Source organism: Pseudopipra pipra, chromosome 2, assembly GCF_036250125.1.
Source record: "Pseudopipra pipra isolate bDixPip1 chromosome 2, bDixPip1.hap1, whole genome shotgun sequence".
NCBI lineage: Eukaryota > Metazoa > Chordata > Aves > Passeriformes > Pipridae > Pseudopipra > Pseudopipra pipra.
The window spans coordinates 114,777,303-114,799,396 of record NC_087550.1 but is presented as its reverse complement, the minus strand read 5'-3'; the positions used below and the strand labels follow the sequence as shown (position 1 = coordinate 114,799,396).

General features: G+C 44.0%; 1 protein-coding gene across 1 annotated transcript in view; it reads left to right on the top strand.

Moving 5' to 3' along the window:
- The first annotated feature begins 1,575 nt into the window (after nt 1-1,575).
- Nucleotides 1,576-22,094, top strand: part of UMODL1 (uromodulin like 1) — a 48,295-nt gene continuing 27,776 nt past the window's right edge. The window contains exons 1-9 of the mRNA XM_064645619.1: nt 1,576-1,797; nt 9,276-9,437; nt 9,849-9,955; nt 11,638-11,830; nt 12,776-13,066; nt 13,703-13,834; nt 15,125-15,379; nt 16,830-16,942; nt 19,039-19,258. Of these exons, the coding sequence (XP_064501689.1) occupies nt 1,668-1,797; nt 9,276-9,437; nt 9,849-9,955; nt 11,638-11,830; nt 12,776-13,066; nt 13,703-13,834; nt 15,125-15,379; nt 16,830-16,942; nt 19,039-19,258 (1,603 nt within the window). The 5' untranslated portion in view covers nt 1,576-1,667. The remainder of the gene's footprint in view (nt 1,798-9,275; nt 9,438-9,848; nt 9,956-11,637; nt 11,831-12,775; nt 13,067-13,702; nt 13,835-15,124; nt 15,380-16,829; nt 16,943-19,038; nt 19,259-22,094) is intronic.

Sequence of the window (22,094 nt, the reverse complement as noted above, 5' to 3'; positions counted from 1 at the left end):
CTCTTGCTCCCACACATGCTCCCTGTAGCACAACCCAGAGTCGAACTCTGCCTTTTGCTGCAGAAGGAAGGCACAGAGGGGTTGGGCAGAGCAGGGCTGGGCTCCCAGGGGCCATATTTAGGTACCATATCTATTCCATGTTTTCTTCTGGACTGCCCCTGTGGTCATCCCGTCCAAAACTTTTTTATCAGTCCTGCTCAAATTGTGCATATATCTTTTGTTTAGCTGGAAAGCTGAACGTGATAAAAGCACAGATTCCCAAGAGCCTGACAATTCCTGAATTGTTTTTATGTGTTTCATCTTTTCAGGCAGCAGTGTACAAATAAGAGAAGCTGTAAATATTTTAATTGTATGTCTTCTGTGTATACTGTGTTAGCTTCAGTCTGTCTGTTGGCTGACCCTGGTGCCCTCAGAGCTCTCAGAAAAGAAAATAACCCTGCTATATTTGAATCTCTGCAGCTAATTCATGTTTATCCTTGTTAAAGTTTCTTTTGCTTTGTCTGAAGGATGATGCAGGCATTTTAATTCTATCCGATCGGTTTCCCAAATGGGACACACAGAGTGACTCAGCCCCTCTGGCTTCTATAATATCTCATTAGGAGCCAGCCTGATGTCTGTGACATGACTGTAGGTTGCTTACTGCTAATTCTTAAACTCCATCTGGATCTGTTGCTGTCATTGATGTTTCTCTGTGTTGTTTGGTGTTGGGTTTTTTTTAATCCCTGTTCCTGTTCAAGTATTTCAGTTTTAAGTAAAACATGTAACAAGTTCACTCCTCGTCACAAATGGTTTCAGAACTCTGGGAAAGGAGTCCCATTCCCAGACCTGTGTGAAATGATGTAGTTAACGACCTTATCACTGGCTTTGTTTATCCTGTAGTCAATGAACCACTTCAGGTCTCAAGGCCTGATCTAACAAGGTCTGCTACAAATGCAGAGAGGCAGCACAGGAGCTCCAGGAATACCTTCTGTGTCAGATACCTGAAAGTCCTTCCCAGTGATGTACGAGGACCCAGTTTTAGCCTAGAGTGATGTCTGAAGGATGTCTTATTCCAGACATCTACTGTGACTCATCTGCCCATGAGTTCCCTTCATTCCCTTTATAGCCAGAGGAGAGCAATGAACACTTTGGCATCATTAGGCTGGAGTGGACATGTGAAGTGCTTGGATGACTCTGACCTGGAAGTACCTATTTTGTTCTAGTATTTTCCATTAACATATACTAATTTCCTTTCCATTTTCTTGAGTTAAATTGTCCTTTTTATGCTTTGTTCCTGAAGGCACCAAGAACTCTTTGACTTTTCTGGCAATCTGCATCCTTTGAGGACCAAAGTGATGCCTATGACAAGCAGTCACTACTAATTCTTTCTTCTGTCTGTTTTTTGAAGTGATGTTCTTCCTAACATCAGCTTTCCTGGAAATCATTCATCTCTATTGGTTCTGTCACTGCTTTCTCACAACACTGTTTTCAACTAGATACTCGCAGGGAACTGATGCTCCGGAGTGACAAGTTAATGCTGATCCCTTTCTTCCCTGTTTTTATTTTTCTTCCCCAGGAAAAGGCCTCTCTTTGCTAGGGTACCATCTGTGCAACTACACCCTGACCAAAAATGTGTTTAAAATGGTTGCCTACCAAAAGTCCTATGAGAGAAACATGTCCTGTGGAGGATGGATACCGTGGATGGTGTGTCCCAGACATACTATAGAACCCAGTATCGTAGCATTGAAGTCCCTGAAACCATCACTCTCACAGATTGCTGTGAGGGATATGAACAAGTTGGACTCTACTGCTCCCTAGGTAAGTTTTGGTCAGATTAAGAGTTGAAAAAAGTGCTTCTTGTGGAAGAGCATTCATCCCATTCTGGGACATAGGTTCCTGTTCACTGGAACCAGTGAGTCTGCAAAAATGTAGAGTAAACTTTGTCCAACAAGGTAAGGAGTAGACATGAAAGACTAAAGCTCCTGATTCTTGCTCTTTGCCACAAATTCACTAAAATTCCAGGGGATCTTGAAGAAGGGACTCCCTTGCTATCCCCCCAGGGGCTCCTTACCTGTCCTGGTTAAGGCCAATGTCCCTGGCCAAGTGCAATAACTCCCCTGTGCCTGGTGCAGTGTCTGTTCTGAGCCTGTTTCCATTTACACGGGGAGCTTTCTTGTCAGAAGTAATCCAGGATGCACTTAGGATGACATCTCCTTTGATTTGAAGCAGGGTCTGTTCCCAGAATGCAAACCCAATTTTGGTTTAAATTTAAAACAACCTGTGACCTCAGGGCAAGTCAGTACCAACTGCTTTCCAATCAAAACTACACCAGGGCCCATTTTCTCCTTGGTTACCTACGACTCTGGAGGAGGTATGAAAAGTGGTGAATGCTTTAGTGGATCTAATCTAACTTCTGAGATTTAACAAGGCTCTACTCAGGAAGACTTAACAATCTTTGACTCTAGATGGAAGCTTGTTCCTCTTCTCACATCAGGGCTACCAGTTGTCAACAAGAAATTCCCAGTTTTATTAGAACTTGAGACGTAGATGGAAGAGATTCCTTGGGGAACAGGAACTTTTTTTTTTTTTAATGGATAAAGTTACATGCTTTTGAGCTGAATAGGCATCTTGGATTAGCTAGGCCAGCACTGAACTGTTCTGTCATGCAGAAAAGTTCTGCAGGACGTAATTTAATCTCCTATTTTCAGTGTGACATCACATTTTCTCCATGTTCCCTTTTCAGTATGGACCTGGGCATTTACACAGTCACACACTGCAACAGCAGATTGCAAAGGAAAGGTCCTATTGCAGCTCTGGCCCTTGTTTTGGGTCATGAGACTTGGGTGACTCAGATCTGTGGGAATGTCCCCAAACCTGCTCCTGCACCAGATCATATAACGTGGCATGAGAGGGTATGAGCCATATATCCTGTCATGGGATCTGTCAAGAACAATGTGTTCATCCTACTTTTAAGCTGCTTCAGAGCTTTGGAAAAAGAGCCTCCCAGCAATTTTTTTCCAGGTGTTTTCTCAACAGTAGTAGAATATCTTGTCTAGCAGGAAAGTGCTTTTAAAAGGAAGATGGGAACACAGTTGTTGTGTTTTACTTGTTCCTAAAATTATTTGCTATAGAAGAGAAATTAAAGCATAATTAGAGAGACATGATTCTTAATTTAGTGTATCCTCCTGTTGGTTGGCTCTGTGGCTGTTGTGGAGTGTCAGCCACAGCAAAATTTGGCCTGCAGGTTGCTGTGTGTCCAGGCAGTCTTGTCAGACTGGCAAAGGACCCATTGTTGATCATCTGCATTTTCCAAATATCAGTTCTGCGCTGGAGAAAATCTCCAGTATGTCTAATTATTGTTGAAAAATTACTTTAGTAAGGTCTTTTTGTTATACACTCATGTGCATTCGTGTGTGCATGCATGAGTCAAATGACAAGTCTGAGAGGCAATCAGAGAAAATGGCCTCAATTCTGTAGTGCAAGGAGAGAGCTGTGCCAGCTAAATGTGGAAGAGTCACTTGCTAGTTGTGGATATCACAATTTGCACAAGAAACTCAGGTGTTTTGAAACTCTGAAAATCAAGACCATCTTCTTGTCTGGGGAAAAAAAAAAAGCATCCTGGAAACACTTTAAATATTTTTTTTTCCTAGCAAAATTCTATGTATTTTAGAGGCATCTCTAAGGATATTTTGGACTTGAGAGCTGTTGATGGGTTTGTTTCATCTAAAAGGAACAAATCTGTACATCTCCTGTAAACCTTGCAGAATTTCCACTCTGCCCTTACCACGTTGCTGATGGGCACTCTGGGCAGGCTTGTCCATGAAATACTGTGGTCACCTTGACTCTTTTTCCTGTCAAAGTTAATCTGTGAATATTTTAAGCAGTAGAAGGATTTGAATGGCTTCTAGGTGATTTCCGTGTTTACATTATTCCGGTATCTTTGCTTTTCAGGGCATTAGTCATAATTTCTGTGAATGGTAATGCACTGTCTAGACACAGTCTTAAATAAATGATGAGAAGAGAAACTGGAACTGCTGAAATTACTGCACAGCATGCTGTTGAACTACTGTTATTTTTTCCTTGACGTTATCCATGCTGTCATGCTCTTCATCCTGCTAGGGGTGGAAAGGTCTCCATGACCTTTCCCAGCAACCTGCTCCTGGCCACTCCTCACCTTTTCTTCCTGGAAGGAAACATTTGCCCCTGCCTGGGATATGGCAGGCCCTGTTTTCTTACTTCTTTAATGATGGGAAAAAGTACCTACATTGTTAAATGACTTCATAGTCCTCACTAGTTGCCCATCTATCCATTGGGACAGCATTACACAAATGACTTCAACATATTTAAATAACAACTGAAAAGTGAATTATCTAAAAGTTAGGAAGTGCTAGAATTAATTCCAAAGGTGGAATTGAATGAAACAACCTTTGTTTTCTCTCTTTGGGCCTGTGAAGATTAATAAACTCTTTTTATTACCTAATCCAGCTCTGCCGTGCCCCAAGGACCACATTTCCATGTGGTGCCCAGGGATGATGGAGCCCCTCTAAGGAGCTCCCCAGCAACATTCCGTCTTGACCTCCACATTCAGTGCATGGTGCAGTGCTCTGCTGAGCCTCTCAACGAAGAGAGAATTATTTATCACCTCTTCAGGTGAATCCTGGGGGATTTACACGCAGAAATTTGTCTTCACCCAGACTGCAGGAAGCGAGGGAGGTTCTCTGTCTTTCACAGATGGGCAACTGAGCTGCAGGGATACTGAGATCAATCCATTGTGTGCCCACTCTCAGACACCTTGGGGGCAGTTTTAATTTTTTTTTTTAAATTTATTTTGCTTTTCAGAGTGCTTAGAGCTGCCTTTAACAACTTGTGTGGTTGGGCCACAGAGATTCACATCCTCAGTGGTGACTTTGAGCAGTCCCTCAACTGCTTGGCAGGTCCAGGGCTGCAGGTCAGGCTCATGGACCTGCAAAACCCACAGCTCTGAAAGGTTGTTTCACCTTACAAAGCTTTCCCAGAATCTTGCAGGTAGAGACAGGATGTAATTCTCCAGGCTAATTTCCAGCTGCTTGAATGGATGGTATAGTTACTTCTGCTGGTGACTGGCTGCCTGCCCACTTTCCAGCACAAGATGAAACTAGAGAGCTCCTTATCTGTCACCTAACCCTGCTTGATCCCCAGCTAGGGAGGGAAAGAGTGCATCAGCATGCAATGAACCCTGGTTTTTCAGCACACAAGTCTCTAAAACACTGTTTTAGTTCAACTTCCCTAAGCACACTGTTGATCTGTGACCTCCATGAAAAACACCCTGAAATAAGAAGGCCCAGACAACTTTAATCCTGGAGTTTCTTAACTTGAGAGTGTTTGATTTGCAATGTTAAGGTCACACTTTTAGTCAGAGTGCTCTTTGTGTGCGTAACTTCCTAAGGTTTTCAGAAAAAACACTGTAAAGTAAAAAATGTTCATTTTTGGAGCCCATGAAGCTCCTCAGCAGGACTGGGACATTTTAGGGCCAGTGTGTAGATGTTCCCATGCTGACTCCAGCTGGAGCAGTGAGGAGCTGTGGCACAGCTGTCCCCTATGCTTGGGCTGTCACCAGAAAGCCATGGGATGCTGGTGTCACATATGGGCAGCGTTACAGCATCAGCCTGGGGTGGGAAGGTGCCAAAATGCCCTATGGAACTTCACCCAGGAGCAGGTGTCTCTCCCTTCCCTGCAGTTTGGGTCCCTTGTGTGCCCTCAGCAGCTGCAGAAATGGGATTATGGGCATCAGAGGGTCTGTCCCTACCTGTTCCTTGTAGTGTCTGCTTATGGGAATCCTGTCTGGGAACTGTCTTGTCCCTTTTTGAGCCCACTGAAGCTGTCTGCCTCCACAATCCATTTAGGTAAAGAAATGTGTGCTTTTACTCATTTTATTACTGTGGACTCTGGTGAAAACCAGTTCTGCTTTCACCTTGCCCTCTGCCTTCGGGATTTTGTAAACCTTGGTCACATCCCCCTCAGCCTCCTCTTCTTCAAGATAAAAGTCCTTGTCTTTTTAGTAGTCTTTTCTTACAAGTCTTTCTTTGAAGGTCGTGGTCCCCCCTTGTCCCACAGCTGCATCCTTGCCAAATTTCAGCCCATGGCTTCTGAATATGTTCTAGTGGATGACAGAGCTTTCCACAGGGAAGGATGTTAAATATTTGTCAGATACTGGACCAACACACAACCCAATTAACCCTTGGAGAAGGAATTAGGATGGAAAACATCCACGTGAGCAGGTAAAGTCTACCAATGCTCAAAGTCCCACAAAACATACGAGGAAATCTGCCAGCCTGCCTTTGGAACAGACTTTGCCAGGGACTCTTTCTATAATTTCATGGATTTGTCTCCACCTTCTGATACCTGAGACAAATGAAGGGTGCTGGTCCCTGGCTCTGCCATACCCTCTGGATGAACCCTGTCCCCTCCAGGTGGAAAGAGGGAGAGGGAGGGTATCATGGCTGAGATAATGGTGTCCTTCAGCATCAGTCTCCAGGGAGATCCCTCCTTCCTGCAGCCACAGCAGATCCAGTGGCTCTCCAGTGGGCAGGCTGGTAACTGACCTTTGGTTGCTAAGCACTGGGTGCTGCAACTCTGTTTCCATACATTTATGTAAATAACAGAGGAGAAAAGCCTGTACTTGGTCCAACTGACAGAGGAGTTGGCTGGCTTGCTCCCAGTGCTGGCAGCGTTGCCTGGTAGGTGACTGTCCCCAACGTTATTGAAGTGGAGAGCATAAACTGAATTTTCAAAGTGCATCTGGTACAATTAGGCAGAAATGTGAAGTGAATCCATCCCTGTTTCCGCTGATCCGCAAACGATGACCTTTTGATTTCAGATAAATGGCCAGGGAGGCACTGGGCCAGGATTCAATAGTGTTTTCTGAGATTGCATGTGACTCATTAAGCCATTTACACTGCAGTTAAACAAGCAAAAAAAAAAAAAAAAAAAAAGAGACCCAGGTGGAAAAAATTCTGCTTTGAACCTCAAACCTGCTTGAACTGCACCTGAATCTGAGAGCTGGAGGAATTCACATGCTTGGGTCCAGCTTACCAAGATCCACCTGGTTTTGATTAGTAAGGAGCACTGATGAACAGGGAATATACTAATACAGGGAAATCCCTTGGTGCTCTGGTGTGAGAGGCTGCTTAGCTCCCTGCACAGGAGGCTGGGATGGAGCAATCACATGAGACTGAGAATGTCTGGGAGGCTCATCTAAGGGCATCCGAAGCCATATCACACCTTATTGTGGTTTTAGACTGAAAATCTGGAAGAATATTTCCAGGAGTAAGACCTGTTTGGAGGGACAGCTCGTAGTGCCAGCCCCAGAGCCAGAAGCAGAGGTTCCTGGTCCATACTGGGAAGGAGAATGGGATTCCTGGTGCTTGCTGGACCCAGAAGTAACTTGAGTGAGATTGCACAGAGTCGATTGTTTTTTTCTCGTCCTATGAGGCCTATGACTCAGAGTGAACTTTGGAGGCAGAGTTGGTCCTGTGAGAGACTAAAGAGAGTGAGTTACTTTGGTTTACAGGCATGAAAAGGCCCATAACAGGCTGCATTAGGTAGCAGGACAAATCCTGCTCCCTGTAGGGCAGCCAGACATTCATTGGGTTTGGGAATAGGGACAGAGTTTCCTAATTTGCTGCCCAGAGCTCTTGTGGGTCTCACACCAACTCTCTGTGAAAGGTGCTCAAAGCCTTGTTAAAGCTTTTGCTCATTGGATGTGTGCACACAAAATACACACACACAGAGGATGAAATACAACACAAAACAGTGTGGGAAATGCCATCCCATGTGCTCTACATGCAGATCTTTAAAAATATGCGTGCAAATAACCTGCATCCTACTGAGACATCTCAACTCAGTGTCTTCCCTGTTCCCCAGCATCTGGATTTGGGAAGGTTTTTCAGTGGAGGTAACTCCCATCATTAAATTATGCCTGCTTTTCACAGTTACCTTTCAGAGGCCCTTGACAGGGATACTGTGGGCCCTTAGAAGGAAACAAAGCACTGCTCTTAACAGCCTAATTCTTTGTGCAAATATCTCTGCATGTCCACTTGTGTAAATGGTTGAAAATTGCACATGTTGAGTTTTGCAGGCCATAGTTTTAAGCTCAATCCCTCAACTGTAGATTGAGCTGGGGATTTGGAGTGCTAAAAATGAGAACTGTTATGGAGTGTGCCAAAAAGCTGAGGCTTTCTGCTTGCAGTAGCCTCCAGTCTCCCATAGACTGGCAGAGGGGGGAACTCGGAATGTGCACGTGGCAGCAAGTTACAGAGATTTAGTTTAAATCTTGATTAATTAATTTCCCTGTTTAAGAAGGTTACTTCAGTGAGGCCAAAAGTCAGTATCCCCTTCTGCTTCTCAGAAACCTCACATTTACTGTTATCCAGAGTCTTGGGATAACAGAAACTGTAAATCCACAGAACTGATGATTCATGATAGATTTATAATTTGTTGTGGACTTTTCACTTTCTATGGGCTTTATTATGTCAAATGTGGTTTTTCTGCACCACAGCTATTTCCATTGCAAGAATCAGGTTAATTTTCCTCCTGGCTGACTTTAATTGCCCAGTAATGGATCGAAAATCTGCAGGTGCAGGATGAATGGAAAAGAGAAATCTTTCAGGTTGATTAGAAAGACCAGAGCTGAGCATGGAGCTGTGTTTGAGACTGTGGGTGAAAGTAGTGATTGTAAGGCTTAGAAATGTTTTCTCTTTTCCTCTGGAGAGAAATATGTCCTGGAATTGAGTCAGGACCACTGACTGCCCTTGGCTTGGAAGCAGCAACCTTCTGCCCTAGCTGCCCTCTCTGCAGGGCTCTCTGGCATGGGCTACCAACCTCCTGGAGTGGCCAGCTGGTACAGAGCAGGTGCTGCCAGGCTGCAGCCACGGGCTCAGTTCTGCTCTCCTGTCCTCCTGTGTAACCCACTCACCTGCACCGGAGAACTACATCGTGTCTCCGCTCTCATGGAACACCCACAATCACTGTAACTAAAGGTCAGCCTTGTGCCACGGAAGTTAGAATAATTATTAATGGAAATTTACAAATTCAAAATTTCTGTAGCAGAAATGTCACGAGAGAGAGAAAGATCTGAGAGCATTTATGCCCTTGGAATTAAATAATGGTATTTTTAGGCTGTTGTTTTCTCCCTGTGAAAACCTCAGAACAGACGCGCTTCTAAAGTGAGGAGGAGGTGTTTGCTATAAATTAAATAGCACAATTTTGTGGAAACAATTTTCTATATTTTTGTTCTCAGAAATGTTTTTGTTACTTAGCACTCAACAGATCCAGTGTATTTGCCTCAAGACCTGGTACTTGTCCAATGGAGAATATGGAAACCTCTGATTATCCTTGCACGTTCGATACTGAGTGTCCAGGGCTCAAAAAATGCTGCAACTCATCCAGAGGAGCAGGCTGTGTGGACCCAATGCCAGAGGGTATGTTACTGATAAATTCAGGACTGCTTCTAGCAGAAATATGCTTAATTTTTCCTTCTGAGGGTGGGATTGGGCAGGAAAACTGTTACCATAGCTCTTCATAAAACAAATACGGGAATCTGCCTTGGATCAGTTCCATGATATTCAGCTTCAGTGCTTGCACCCGGGAGCACTGAGCAGTGTGTGGGTGCTGCAGGTCCCATGGACCTTCCTTGGCTTGTTCTCCTTTGCTGGCACCTGCAAAGGAGATGGCATATGGCAAAGGAGGCAGTAGGTGATGGGCTGTACCTGGGCCCTTCGTATTTGCCAAGTTAAATCCTGCTTTGTTCTCTCGGAGCTTTCCTATAGCTCTGTTGCTTTCTATAGCATCAGACCTCAGATGACTTGGCTGTTCTATTTCGTACACTTCAGGAAGAACATTCTGGTACAACGTGACAGTGCTTGTGAAAATGGATTTTAATGAATTAATCAGAGTGGATTCCCACCGTCTGAATCATTCCCGCCTTTTGCACTCCATGGTATGTACAAACATGAACAATCCCGTGTGCTGCTTGTTGTGTCCTCGTTTCTTTTACTCAGGGGCCACCCCTTGCTCCCCCTCATTTCTGCCAGATTAATTTTTGGTTTTGGCCCTAATGTATTTCTGATTACTGAATGTCAGCTGCATCCTTAAGCAATTCAAGTGATGTTGATTTATCAGCTCCTCTAGTAAATTTTTAACATCTCTTCCAAGGGCAATTTAAAGACATTCTGAAATATAGGGGTTTTCCTGCTTAAATGGTGATTGCTCTAGCACTGATTGAGTTAAGCTTTGGACCTATGACTGACTGGGACCAGATTTCAAGACCTGCAAAGTGTGATAAGGAGTTTTGAGTTAAACCTTTCAAGAGACAAACCTGATCCCTGGCATCGGGACCTACAAGGCACGTGGACTCAGCAGTGCCAGAAGTTTTGATGTGAAAAAACAGGATTAGGGCAGGGGAATGTGTTGGGACAAGGGTGTTGCATCGTCAATCTTACCACCAGAATCAGGGCTGGGGCAGACAGCAGAGTGTTATATTTTTGCTGTAGGACCAAGGCTCTGCCTTGGGAATTGGTTAGCAGCAGTAAATCTGTCCCTGTCCCCAACGTGTCAAGGAGGAAGAGTTGCAGGTAACCAAGGAAAACACAGCCTTGGAAGAGGTGTGAGGCACACTTCCCAAAAGGAGGGTCTGCAGGAGGGACCAGGCCACAAACTAAAGCCTTGCTCAGGCAGAGAGGGTCTTTCTGTCCTCTCAGGGGTACTTAGGAAATGGATTGATGAACTAGGACAAGACCCTCCAGGCCACAAACCCAAGCATTTCCCAATTCCCTACATTTTTATTTCTAGTCTTCCCCAGTTTCCAGCTGGGAGTGGGCAAGTAGCAAAGGAAACCCATCTACCATGATCTGCCAGCACTGATGGGCAGGAGAATAGAAATGATGGCAGCAGCATGGGTGTAGCTCTTCCTTCACCTGATTTACCCCTTCTCATATCCTTGTAAAAGCAAGAAATCTTGGTCCTGTCACTGTGCGGTAAGGAATAGAGGGCAAGGATCTAAAAAGACTTTTATATCTTGGTCTAAAACAAGCTATGTCAAAGTCAAACACTAGAGAAATAGGGACTATTAACAAGCTGCTATTCAGAGGAATTTCTTCCAGGCCAACCACCACATCCCTTCTCTCATTCCTGACACTGAGTTGGGGTGGCTTGGTCTCTCTGGGGTCTCTCTGTGGCCCTCAATCCCACTTTTCATCCTCAGTCTATTGCTTTTCTTCTTTTTCTTTCCTATGCCTTTGCCAGCAGTCCTTTTAGCTGTTGAAAGTAAGAAGTGTTGGACAGCTTTTTTACAGATGAATTGTAACAGCATGTGTAATGTATGTCTATTGGGACTTTGCAAAGCAGGACTTTTCCCGTATATTCCTGGATTACATCCTTCTGCCTAAGTGTTTTGAGATCAGCTCCACACCTCCCTCAGCTTGGCACTACTATAATATAAATTAGTTGTGAAATGCGATAATAAGAGCGCATAAAGACAGGCCTAAATGTTACCACTTTGCCATGTTTTCTGATTTGGTGCTTTCTCCACTCAGATTATGACAACAATCATGGCATAATTTACGCCTCAGCTGCGCTGAGAAATGAACGAGGTGCTCGAGTGTTTGTTCCCCTGTTTTCCAGATCACTGGCGCGTTGCAGCCCTTGAATGCCTCTGTGCACCACATCCAGAGCAATCCTGCAGGGATATACGCCGGGACAGTGGCCTCCCAGATTCTCCTTGGGCTGCACCAGCCGGCTCTGCTGGCTGAGGTCTCTTCTTCCCTGGCTGACGTGGTGAAACACGTGTATGAAGTGACTGACACGCAAGTGCAAGGTCATTGATTACAATCCTGTCACGGGGGGGAGAGGCTTTTCTTAGGAGGTTTCATCCCCCTTCACTTGCATTTTCATTTATATGACTATTAATTTGCTTTCAAAGATTGTGTAGTGGATCTTGTAAAATTTGCAAATATGGCCCTGACATTTCCGTTAAAGGACGGAGAGGGTTGTAGTTAATAATAATAATAATAATAATAATTTTAGATTTAATAGTTTAGAAGGGAATGCTCCTGAATGCTCAATTAAATTTATTTTCTCCAATAGTATAGCCCATTTTCAAAAGAAAAAGCAAAGGTGTCCATATTTGTTATATTGTCCACATTAGTTATATTCAACAGGCCCTTAAGAAAAGTGTTTTCTTGGGAAGCAGATATACTCTATTGCTATAGATGTGTTGCCATCAGTAGCTTGCATGAAACAAGTCACATTGATAGTCTGTTAATTCTTATAACTTATTACTACCTACTTTTTAACTGTTAGGTAAACATTTCAGTATTTTAGTTTTAAGTTTTGTGAATCTACTCATTGCTGTGTAGCTGTCTGAACATTTGTACTCCCGAAGTGCATCCATAAGACCCACATTCAATGCTTCTTATTCTGTGTTTACTCAGTCCAACTGTCAGTGGAATCACTTTCAGCAGGTCTCCTTCCTCTTCTGCTGACATCTCTTAGGTTTGGATGACATCCTGCAGCTGTAAGCAGGAGCTGCCCCTAACTGTCCTCTAATTCCAAAGAAATGGAGTAAAAAGTGAGAGGGTTGTAGCCGCTTTGGGGAAGGGCAGGATTCCAATTTCATTGCACCCATGTACATCCAGAATTATTTTAAGAGTTACTGCAGATTTACACTGAATTTATCATATCCAGAGCCTGGTTTATACACACTGCAGATCAGTCTCGATGCTGATATCAATGTCTGTGCAAGGTGTGTTCCTCTCCCTAGATGTCAATGAATGTTCCTATGCTGAACTCAACGCCTGCCCCCAGAAAAGCACCTGTGTAAACCTGGAGGGTTATTACAGCTGTGACCCTCATGCCCATGCCATCCCTCACCAGCTGAGCCAAAGGAAGGAAGGTAAGAAACATAGATTTCACCTTGGGGAAACACAGAGGAAGTTTCTGTGGGAATTTGCTGTCTGTCACAGGGGTCACCTGCAGAGCAAGGATTTCTGGAGGACTCAGTGCCCCTTCTCCTCCTGCTGGGAGGAGATGCCACATAAGCCAGCTGTTACCTGCTTCTGATTGAAATGCAGTGTATTTATTTCATGGTCCCTTGCTGTTTCTCCTATCTCACACTCAACTCTCCTCGCTCATCTGCCAAAACCTCTAACTTCAGACCCTGACTGCTTCTCAGAACGTCATTCACCACCAGTGCACCTCCCCAGCCTCCTGAGAAACAATTAATGATGTTATTTATAAAAGTTTTTAGGTTTTTTCTCCATTTTGACTGCGTGAATGCAGCCCAGACTCAGTGGTTGTGTGATCCCACCCTGAGCTGCTCCACTGCCCCCAAGTCCTTTGCTGCAGAGAACTGGAGTTTGGCACTGGGTGAAATAATTCCTTGTGGTACCAGCCCAGCAAAATATAGAGGCATATACTTAAAGCCCAAAGACATCAATGGACCTGATAATAGGCTTTAAGTTAATGAGATGAGTAACTGCTTACCAGTTCGATACTTAAGCTAGAGAACAATTCTACAATCCTTTAATCTCAAAAATGAAGATAATGTATTATTTTATGCTTTTGTGATATGATAATGTACTTATTTTCTATTTATGTTACTTCTATTGCTGCTTTCCAGCTGTGGAAAACATGAATGGTATTATTTGGGATTGCTTTGTTAGGAATACTCTAACTCTTTGATAATACTATTTCCCCTTAGGCATTGCAGCATCTACTCCAAGTTCAGCAGTAGATGCCATTAGTACCAGCAATAGCTCTCCTTCTGTAATGAATTCAAGTCTTTTGTCCATAACTAACCAATCTGCAGATGCTGGATGCTGTAAGTAATCTTGGATTTTAATGAATATTGTCTTGATTTTAATTCAGTCACTCCTAGATTCCTTTCAGATAAGAGTTATCACAGCCCTTTTAAAAACACCCTGTCCTTCTTGTGAGAGGAAATAGCTTTCAGTAGTTCTTTGCTGAGTTCAGAGAGACAGGCTGGATATTCTTGATCTTCATCCACATCTTCTGATCGGAGCTGAAGCTAGAGGAATTAAACTGAGGCACCTCTAGTGCAGGGGGGGGATGGCTTCAGGGGTGTTTGGCAACCACGTGGCTCACAGTCCTGGAAACAATTTTTTCTTATTGAAGCAACTTACAAAAACAAACGTTTTTTCTTAGTCTAACCATCAGCATGAAAGAATTGAAGCTGTGGTAGCAGAATGACATGGTCTCTGGGTTAGCATGGGGTGTGATACTCATCTCACCTGACCCCAGCTTCTGCAGTAGAGGTGTCTAGTCTGGGATCTCTCTCTAGTTAGTGGAGACAGACTGGCTCTGCTGGAGGGCAATTCATCCTACCCAGTTTAGACACCTCCTCCTTCGAGGAGAGGAATCATCTCTGAAGGGTCTTGTCTTTTCCCATTGGCATGACAACGATTTCACTGGACTAGAGAGGAATAACAGGTGCAGTGCTGCACACCACTCTGCCCCCAGCCTCTGCAAGCTGGGGTCTGTGGGGGTTTTCCGGGCATAAATCCAGACAACCTTTGCCTGAAGAGGTGCATTTTGATGATTAAAGTGACAAGAGGCAAAGCAGGTGTCAACACACGTAGAGTACACAGATTCACTCTTCCAAACTATTCCTGTTGCTTGCAACTGTAGCTCACTGCCTGGTTATTAGTGTTCCTAGACATTCAGTGGAGATTAGTTTGCCGGGAGAAATCGTCGCTGCCCCATCCCTGGAAGTGTTCAAGGCCAGGTTGGACAGGGCTTGGAGCAAACTTGGATAGTGGAAGGTGTCCCTGCCCACGGCAGGGGGTTTGGAACTGGATGACCTTTAAGGTCCCTTCCAGCCCAAACCATTCTAGAGTTCTATGAGTCAACACAAATATATATAGCAAAGGGAAATGAAAAGAGTAAGCACCAAATTAACCACTCCAGTGGGATGGTTCATGGGTGAGGGGACCTGGTAGTGTGAGGGGGGCAGATTCTGCCCTGACCTAAAGAGGACCTTTACCCTATTGATTGTCAAAGTGTTTGTCTATAGTGGAGCTAGAATAGCACAGTGCTTTAGAGGTGAAATGCTGCTTTTTTTCTGTGCTAACTCTTCCTGGGACGTCAGTAGATCCTTCTGCAGTGACAAACCACCGAATCTTCAGCGTTACCAGCAACAGTTTCGAAATGTCCTGGCATGTCACTTCTCCTCTGAACCACACTTTCCAAGTCCAAGTGTTCAAGGGCCAGGAGACTGTCCAAGACCTGAAGACAGAGGAAATGAAAATGGATGTGTCTCATCTGGAGGCAGGTGTGATGTATTCAGTCGAGGTCCGCTATGAAACCTGTGGAAAAACCATCATCTCCCGTCAAAGTGTTAAAACAGGTAAAAGAGACACCTTCAAATATACATACATTTTAAGATATATATTAAAATAGATATACAACTTAAAATATATTCCCTCTCTCCTTCCTTCTCTCTCCCTGAAGCTGCTCTCCATTCACCTGATCGATTTGGTCCTCGCTGAACAACATTTCCCATCATCTTCACATTTCATCACTTTTTTTCCCAGCATTTATCCAAGCCACACTATCAAGCACTAGTTGATAAAGCAGTGCTGGAGCTGACTTAAACTATTACAGATATCAGGCTAATCTAGAATTCTTCTGTTTTGCATTTCTTTGGTGCCTGGCACTGCATTCTGCTGCCACTCATCTCCCATCAGGCCCCATTTTTCCTGGCTGATGCCTGTGGCTAGCAAGAAATCCAGTCAACTGGTTTGTCAAGGGCTCAGCTGAGCTAACAAAAGTGCCAGGAGGAAGGGCAGATTCAGCTGAATAAAGGATTAAAGGGAATAACAAGAGCTGAGTAAGAAAGCTCACAGACTACCTGCCCAGTTTGGATCAAGTAACCAGTGATGGTGGCTTCCTGTGTGTTGATCAAACATAATTTTCCTTTTCCTTTGGCCTTAAATTATTTCCTAGGCCTTCATGCAAATAAAGAAATAAATCTCTCCCCATTTTTTTTTGAAGAGCAGGCAGTGAAGTATTTATTACTGACCACAGTGAGACTGCTGCTGTTCATGTTTATCCATAAGAGCCTTCCCTTTGATCAGATGAAGGATGACTCCAGTTTGGGTCAGAAGGAAATTACTCCCTTTGTAGAGGGAAAGTAGGAGGTCTAGTGGTTATGAAAACAGAGGGCTGAACTTCAGAATATGAAGCTGAAGCCCTTGAGAAAAAGAAAAGTTTCCAAAGATCAGTCCAAAGAGTAACAGCCTCAGACTGTTTATACAGGCTACAGCAGTTATAGATTCCTTGGCTCTTGGTTTTGGCTCCTGTGCTCCTTATGTTATCTGTCAGGGCTCACCAGAGAAGTGCCATGCACTGCTTTTTGTTATATTTTCACTTTAGGAATATATTTATTATCCATACTACCAAGATGAGGAAAATAAACAAAAACATTTTGATTGGTGGGCCAAAGATGAACTTACTGGCAATTCAACCCTGGATGTGATTTCAAGTCAGGAGTTATGTAGGGTCAGGTCCAGGTATGAGTATACCCACATATAAAGGTATGTGTATACCCAGTTCTCATGTAGTAGCAATCAGGCACCTCAATGTCTCTATGGGCCTGATGTAAGTGCATCTTCTCAACGTGTAGGACACTCGTAGCAGCCTTTTGGCTGTATTTTCTTTATTTAATACCAAACTCTCTCAATTTCATCCTCCCTTCTCCTTCCATCATCTGAGATTTTGGTCTGGGTACATCAGTTTTGGCTGAATCCTTTCCTCTCCTCCTTTCTCAGTGTGTGTTTTAATGTTGTGTCCTACAGAGGCCCAGATATTTGGTGTTACTCTAAGGATTCTCAACTACAACTTCACTGATGATTTCCATAATTCCAGCAGCTCAGCATGTGAAGAATTTTCAAGGCTGTTTCTTACAGAGGTAACATTAAAATATCTGTGGGCAATACATTTTTTTTTCCATTTAAAATTCATTTAGTCTACTAGAGGACTTTATGCCTGGCTGAAATATCCCTTGAAAATTATCATGCTGCTTCCTGTGACCTTTCTTTATAATTAAAACAAAATTCAACTGACTAGACAGATCAAGCCCCTGGCCTTGTTAGCAATGGAGCCAATGAGAATTTTCCCCTACAGAAGAGTAAAGGAATTATAAATGCAGGCATGCAACAGGATCTTGGATCTTTAGTTTGGCAATAAACTCACACTGAACTGACTGAGGCTTTTTAATGGATTATTGAAATGACATTCCTGGCATTCATTTCAGCGCTGTTGTCTCAATAAATGTCTGGCTGCTCTCAAAGCTCTTTCTTCTTTTAGGAAAAGTGGCTGGATCAGGCTTTCTCCTCCAGCCACGTTCACTGCCTGCACACTTGTAGCCACTGTCCATGCTCAGGTGTAACCAGCCACAAACAAAACTTGAGTCATGAAGCCTATTACCAGCTCTCAGATTCCCAAAAAGGGGGGGAGGGAGTTTCAGATGGAACTCCTACAGTTTTGCTGCAGAGAACAGGGCCCATAGAGAGGAACTGGGATCTCCATCCAAAACGAGACTTTCCCAGAACAAAGGGTGACTCATAAATATAAGTAAATTTAAATCCGGGGAAAAAAACCCCCCACCAATAATGGAGCTTTGCTTTCAAAGGCAGCAGGGGAGAGGAGTTTGCTTATGAGAAACTGCAAGCTGAACCTCCTGACACGGTTTCATTTCCCACGGTTGCAAATTGTTCACTTTTGTTGTGTAGGAGGATTTTGGTGAGTGAATCTTCTCTGAGACTAATGCAGATCTAATTGGCATCGTGGGGTTGTGAAGGAAAAGGAGCATTTCCCATCTGTGTTGTCTCTGCCTCCCTGGGTGTTTGGGAGCATAACATCCCCCTCTCACTTCCTCTCTCCTCCTTTTCTTGCCTCCCCACCCTGAGTGAGCTTAGACCAGTCAAACAGCTTGTTTGTAGGAATTTTTTGGAGCAAACTCTGACTGAATGGGAACGAAGCTGTGCTGATTTATGGCTCTGCAATGCGTGCTCAAAGGCATGCTTTGAGGTGTATGAAGGAACAAAGGCTCAAGCAAGGAGCTGCCTTCTAGAGGTGTAAGGAAGAACTTCCAATTCTTGCACAGCTCAAATATTGACAGCAGTGTGCCAGCCTTGTTGTTCAGAGCAATGCCATTTGTTCAGCTGACGTGACTGCTCACCAGGCTGGTAATTAACCATGGTGTAATTGTGATATTGCCTTGAGGCTGGGCTGTCTCAAACACATTTTATTGAAGTTATCCACCTCCATTTTTCTTGTCTCTCACCCTGAGATTTCTTTATTATTGGACTCAGCTGCAGGATGAACTTGAACTGGTGAGTTCCAAATACTCCTTAGGAACTATACCTATGCCTACAATGGTAAATGAAATATTTCCTGAGCCGTTCTCTGGCACTAACCCTAACTGGCACAAACTAGCCTGCATCCATGCAATTGGGTCTCCCAAAACACAGTGGTCACATTGGGATTACCTGTTGGGACTGGACCCAGGGTTGTGGCAAAAGACAAACCCTCCCTGGGGGACTCCTAGCTGGTAGTAGTCAAAATCAAGCCAGATGCTGGTCAAGGCACAGGGGAGATGATCCAATTCCAGATTCTGGGAGTGCAGAGGTGAGTATACAGGAGGCTTGGGACAAAACACTTGCATGACATACAGAGCTAACATGAGCTGGGCCAGTTCTGCTCTGGCCCAGGCAAACAGGACCAGGAGGGAACCTTGTCCCTTGAGCCAAAATGAAGTTTGGTTTGTAAGATCAGTGGTCAGATGGATACCATTTTCAAAGGGTGCACCAAGGAGACTCACATTACTTTGGGCCTCAATAATCTCTGAAACGTAAAGATTTCTGAAATGCTTTGGTACTTGTTTTACAACATTTTCTATATTGTGCATACATAAATCTTTAAAAATGTAGCATCCTAATTGAGTTTTAAAGGAGGTTTTCCTGTTGGCTTCCTAATTGTCGATGCTTCTCTCCCTTTGCTCAGCTTGAACATTCATTTCCACCTGACATTTCTGCTTTATACAAATCTGGGAAGCTGAAATTGCAGATTGAATCCCTGCAGGCTGGAAGTGTCATTGTGAGGCTCAGAATCACTGTGCAGGATCCTGAGCTTCCAGTCAATGCCTCCACATTTGCCCCAGTGCTTTCCTACCTGCACAACAGTTCCATGATTTTGGTGGATCAGCAAAACACTGCAGTAGGAGGTAATTTTTATTATTATTATTATTTTTCTAAAGAAGAAAACAGGGTTTTTGCTTTGATCACACTCACCAGTATTCTTCACAAAATGTGCTTTATAGGGAGACAAAATAAGTGGTTTGTTGGAGGGAGAACCGTGATGTGACAGCTCCTCCATGAGCTTTATCCATAAGCCTGGAAGGGTCAGGCAAAGGAGTATTGGCTGTCCCCAGGTACCTGCAGGCACTGCTTCCCTCCAGTGTTTTTAAGAAGTTGAGCCCTTAGTTTCCCTATTTATTTTCCTCCCTCTCCTCTCTGTCCCCAGTTGGAAGTTTGCCATATCTTTCTCATGCTGAATTGCAGATAGAATTACTGTGGAATATTTGCAGCCTTTGGATACACACTCCCTCCAGACAGTTTTGTGCTTCAAGACTGTGGGGCTGTTTGGGCCAGGATTTAAGAAAGAAATCTAACATCTTCACTCTGGAAACCCGGCCAGAGAAATTCCCAAATGTCCTTCCTGTAAATAGGACTAAAGAAACACACATGGAATTTATGTTAAACAAGGCCTTTGTTTGATCTTCAGTAATCACCATTTTTATCTTCAAAGGACTAAGTTCTGGCTTCAGGTTTCCCAGCTGGCAGAGACAGCCAGAGTTAAGAAAGTTGCCAAAGCCAACAGAATAAGTTATTCTTCTCTCCCTGTGTGTTGAGCCCTTAAAAGCTTATTTACTGTGAGCAGGGAAAACTCCTTCTGGAGTCTTGAAGGTGGAGAGCATGTGGAGGTTAAGTAGAACAGGACAGGAAAAAAACAGAAGAGACAAATTGCACCCAAAGGCCACAGATATCCCAGTGGCAGCAGATACTGAATTGCAAGATGCTGATGTGTGCCAAAATACTTTACAACTGTTATTGATCCTGGGACTGAGAGAGTGTGGAGGAGGAAGGCAATAGCTCTGGACTGTCACTTGGATTGCAGAAAAGCAGGTGGCTTCCAGTAGCACCACTCTCATCCAGGAGCATGGCCAACTCCTCCACTCCTCCTTAGGGGCAGAGAAAAGGGGGTTATTTCTTAGCTCTGCCCAAAGGAGCATTTGTTTGACGTGAGTTTCCTAAGTCAAACATGGAAAATAAGGAGTGAAGAACATGAAGGAAAGATTTGTATAATGGGGTATTTTTTGCTTCCTGACCCTTCAGAGCCCCAGGATGTGACCTTTGGCAGTAAACCCAGTAATCCCACATGGGGATCCTCTGTGGAGCCTGGCCACCACAAGGCTTTGTGCTTGGTTTAGTGACAGTGAGTTCAACCGTGAAAAGCAGGGATGAGAAGTCAGAAGGGAGAGAACAACCGAAGGGAGTGGAGGAATTGCATCTCTCTTTGAAGATGCATAAATTATTAAGTTTATTGCCATGATGAATAGAGACAATAAAATCTGTTGTGTGAGGCGTGGTAAGAAAAGAGAAAGGGATGTGTGGTGAGTCAGGCCCAATATCACATCCTCAGTAGCAGCCAGGAGCCAATTCCTGGAGAACTGTAAGAGTACAGCAAGTGAAGGTGATGCCTCTCACCACTACTCTCTGACCCACCAACTGTTTTCAGCTCCAGGACTCCCTGAATCCAAAATGATTCCTTTGGGTTTCTTCTCCAGTGTGTTTCCTGTGAAATCATGCAGGCTTTTAGCAGCTGCAACACCATTAGGCAAGGAATGTCACAGATTTTTACCCATTGCGTGTGTCCCTTACAAGTATAATGGGTAATCACAGTGAACACAAAGGTGGGTTTTTTTTATAATTTTCAGAGCAGGACTGTTGGTTGAGGGGTGTGTGTGTAGGGAAGTGCCAAATGTTAAAGGCCAGAGAGATGCCAAGAGAGCAGAAAGAGAGCACAGAGCCCACCTTGGCTGAGATGTGATGGTTATAGAGGTAAAAAGAGCTCTGTGTTTGTGTGTGTGTGAACGTACATGCCTGAGTGATGTACTAGTGCCAGTGAGCACTGAGATGGGAACTAAAGTGTTTTGGGCTGATGCATGATTGAGTGTGGCCATCAGAGGTGAAGGAATTTGCTTAAAAAGCCGTGCTAAGTGAGGAGAAAGGAAACCCTCAGAGACAATGGAGCCACTGAATGTAAGTTATTTGGCAATTAGCACGGGAGCATCTCTCCGATGGTGTGTGAAGCCATCAGGAGTCGCAATTACTTCACAGCACAGTAAGGAATTAATGAGAGCACTTTCATTGCTGGTGTTTAGTCAATCCTGCACTTTTCTGTATTCCCTCTAAGTGGCTTAGGCTGTAATATAATAAGCAGATGCTGGCCACAGGCACATGAAGTTGTCTGATGGAGGCTATCATGGACACAACAATTAGCTAATGACAAAGAAAGGAAAAGAACTGAAGTATTATCTGAAAGGAAGTAAAAGGGGAAGGCTGTCTGCAAGCAGAAAGAGGAGTGCACGTATGTGCATGCACACAGAATGGGGCATTCCTTTGTTTAGGACAAATAATCATAGTCATTAATCTCTGCCTGTTTGCAGAACAAGCATTTATGCTAATGTGTTGTTCAAAACAATTTTCTGCCTCTGATTAGAATTATTTGTCCCAAGACACAGTTTTCAGTCTGGTTTGCTGCTCTCCCTCTCTCACAGCCCTGAGGCAGGGAAGGTGTATCCATGAGGGAGTGCACACAGGGAGGGCTCACGTGGGATTCACTGACATTATTCATGTCCAAAGCACTAACTCAGCCTTTGCAGGTTTGCTGGAACAGGGTGTGAAAAGCAATACAAGACATCAGATATGAATCCCTCCAGAGCGAAGAGGCTCAGCACTAAAATAGGTCTATAATTGCATGAAAGAAGCATCTCTAAC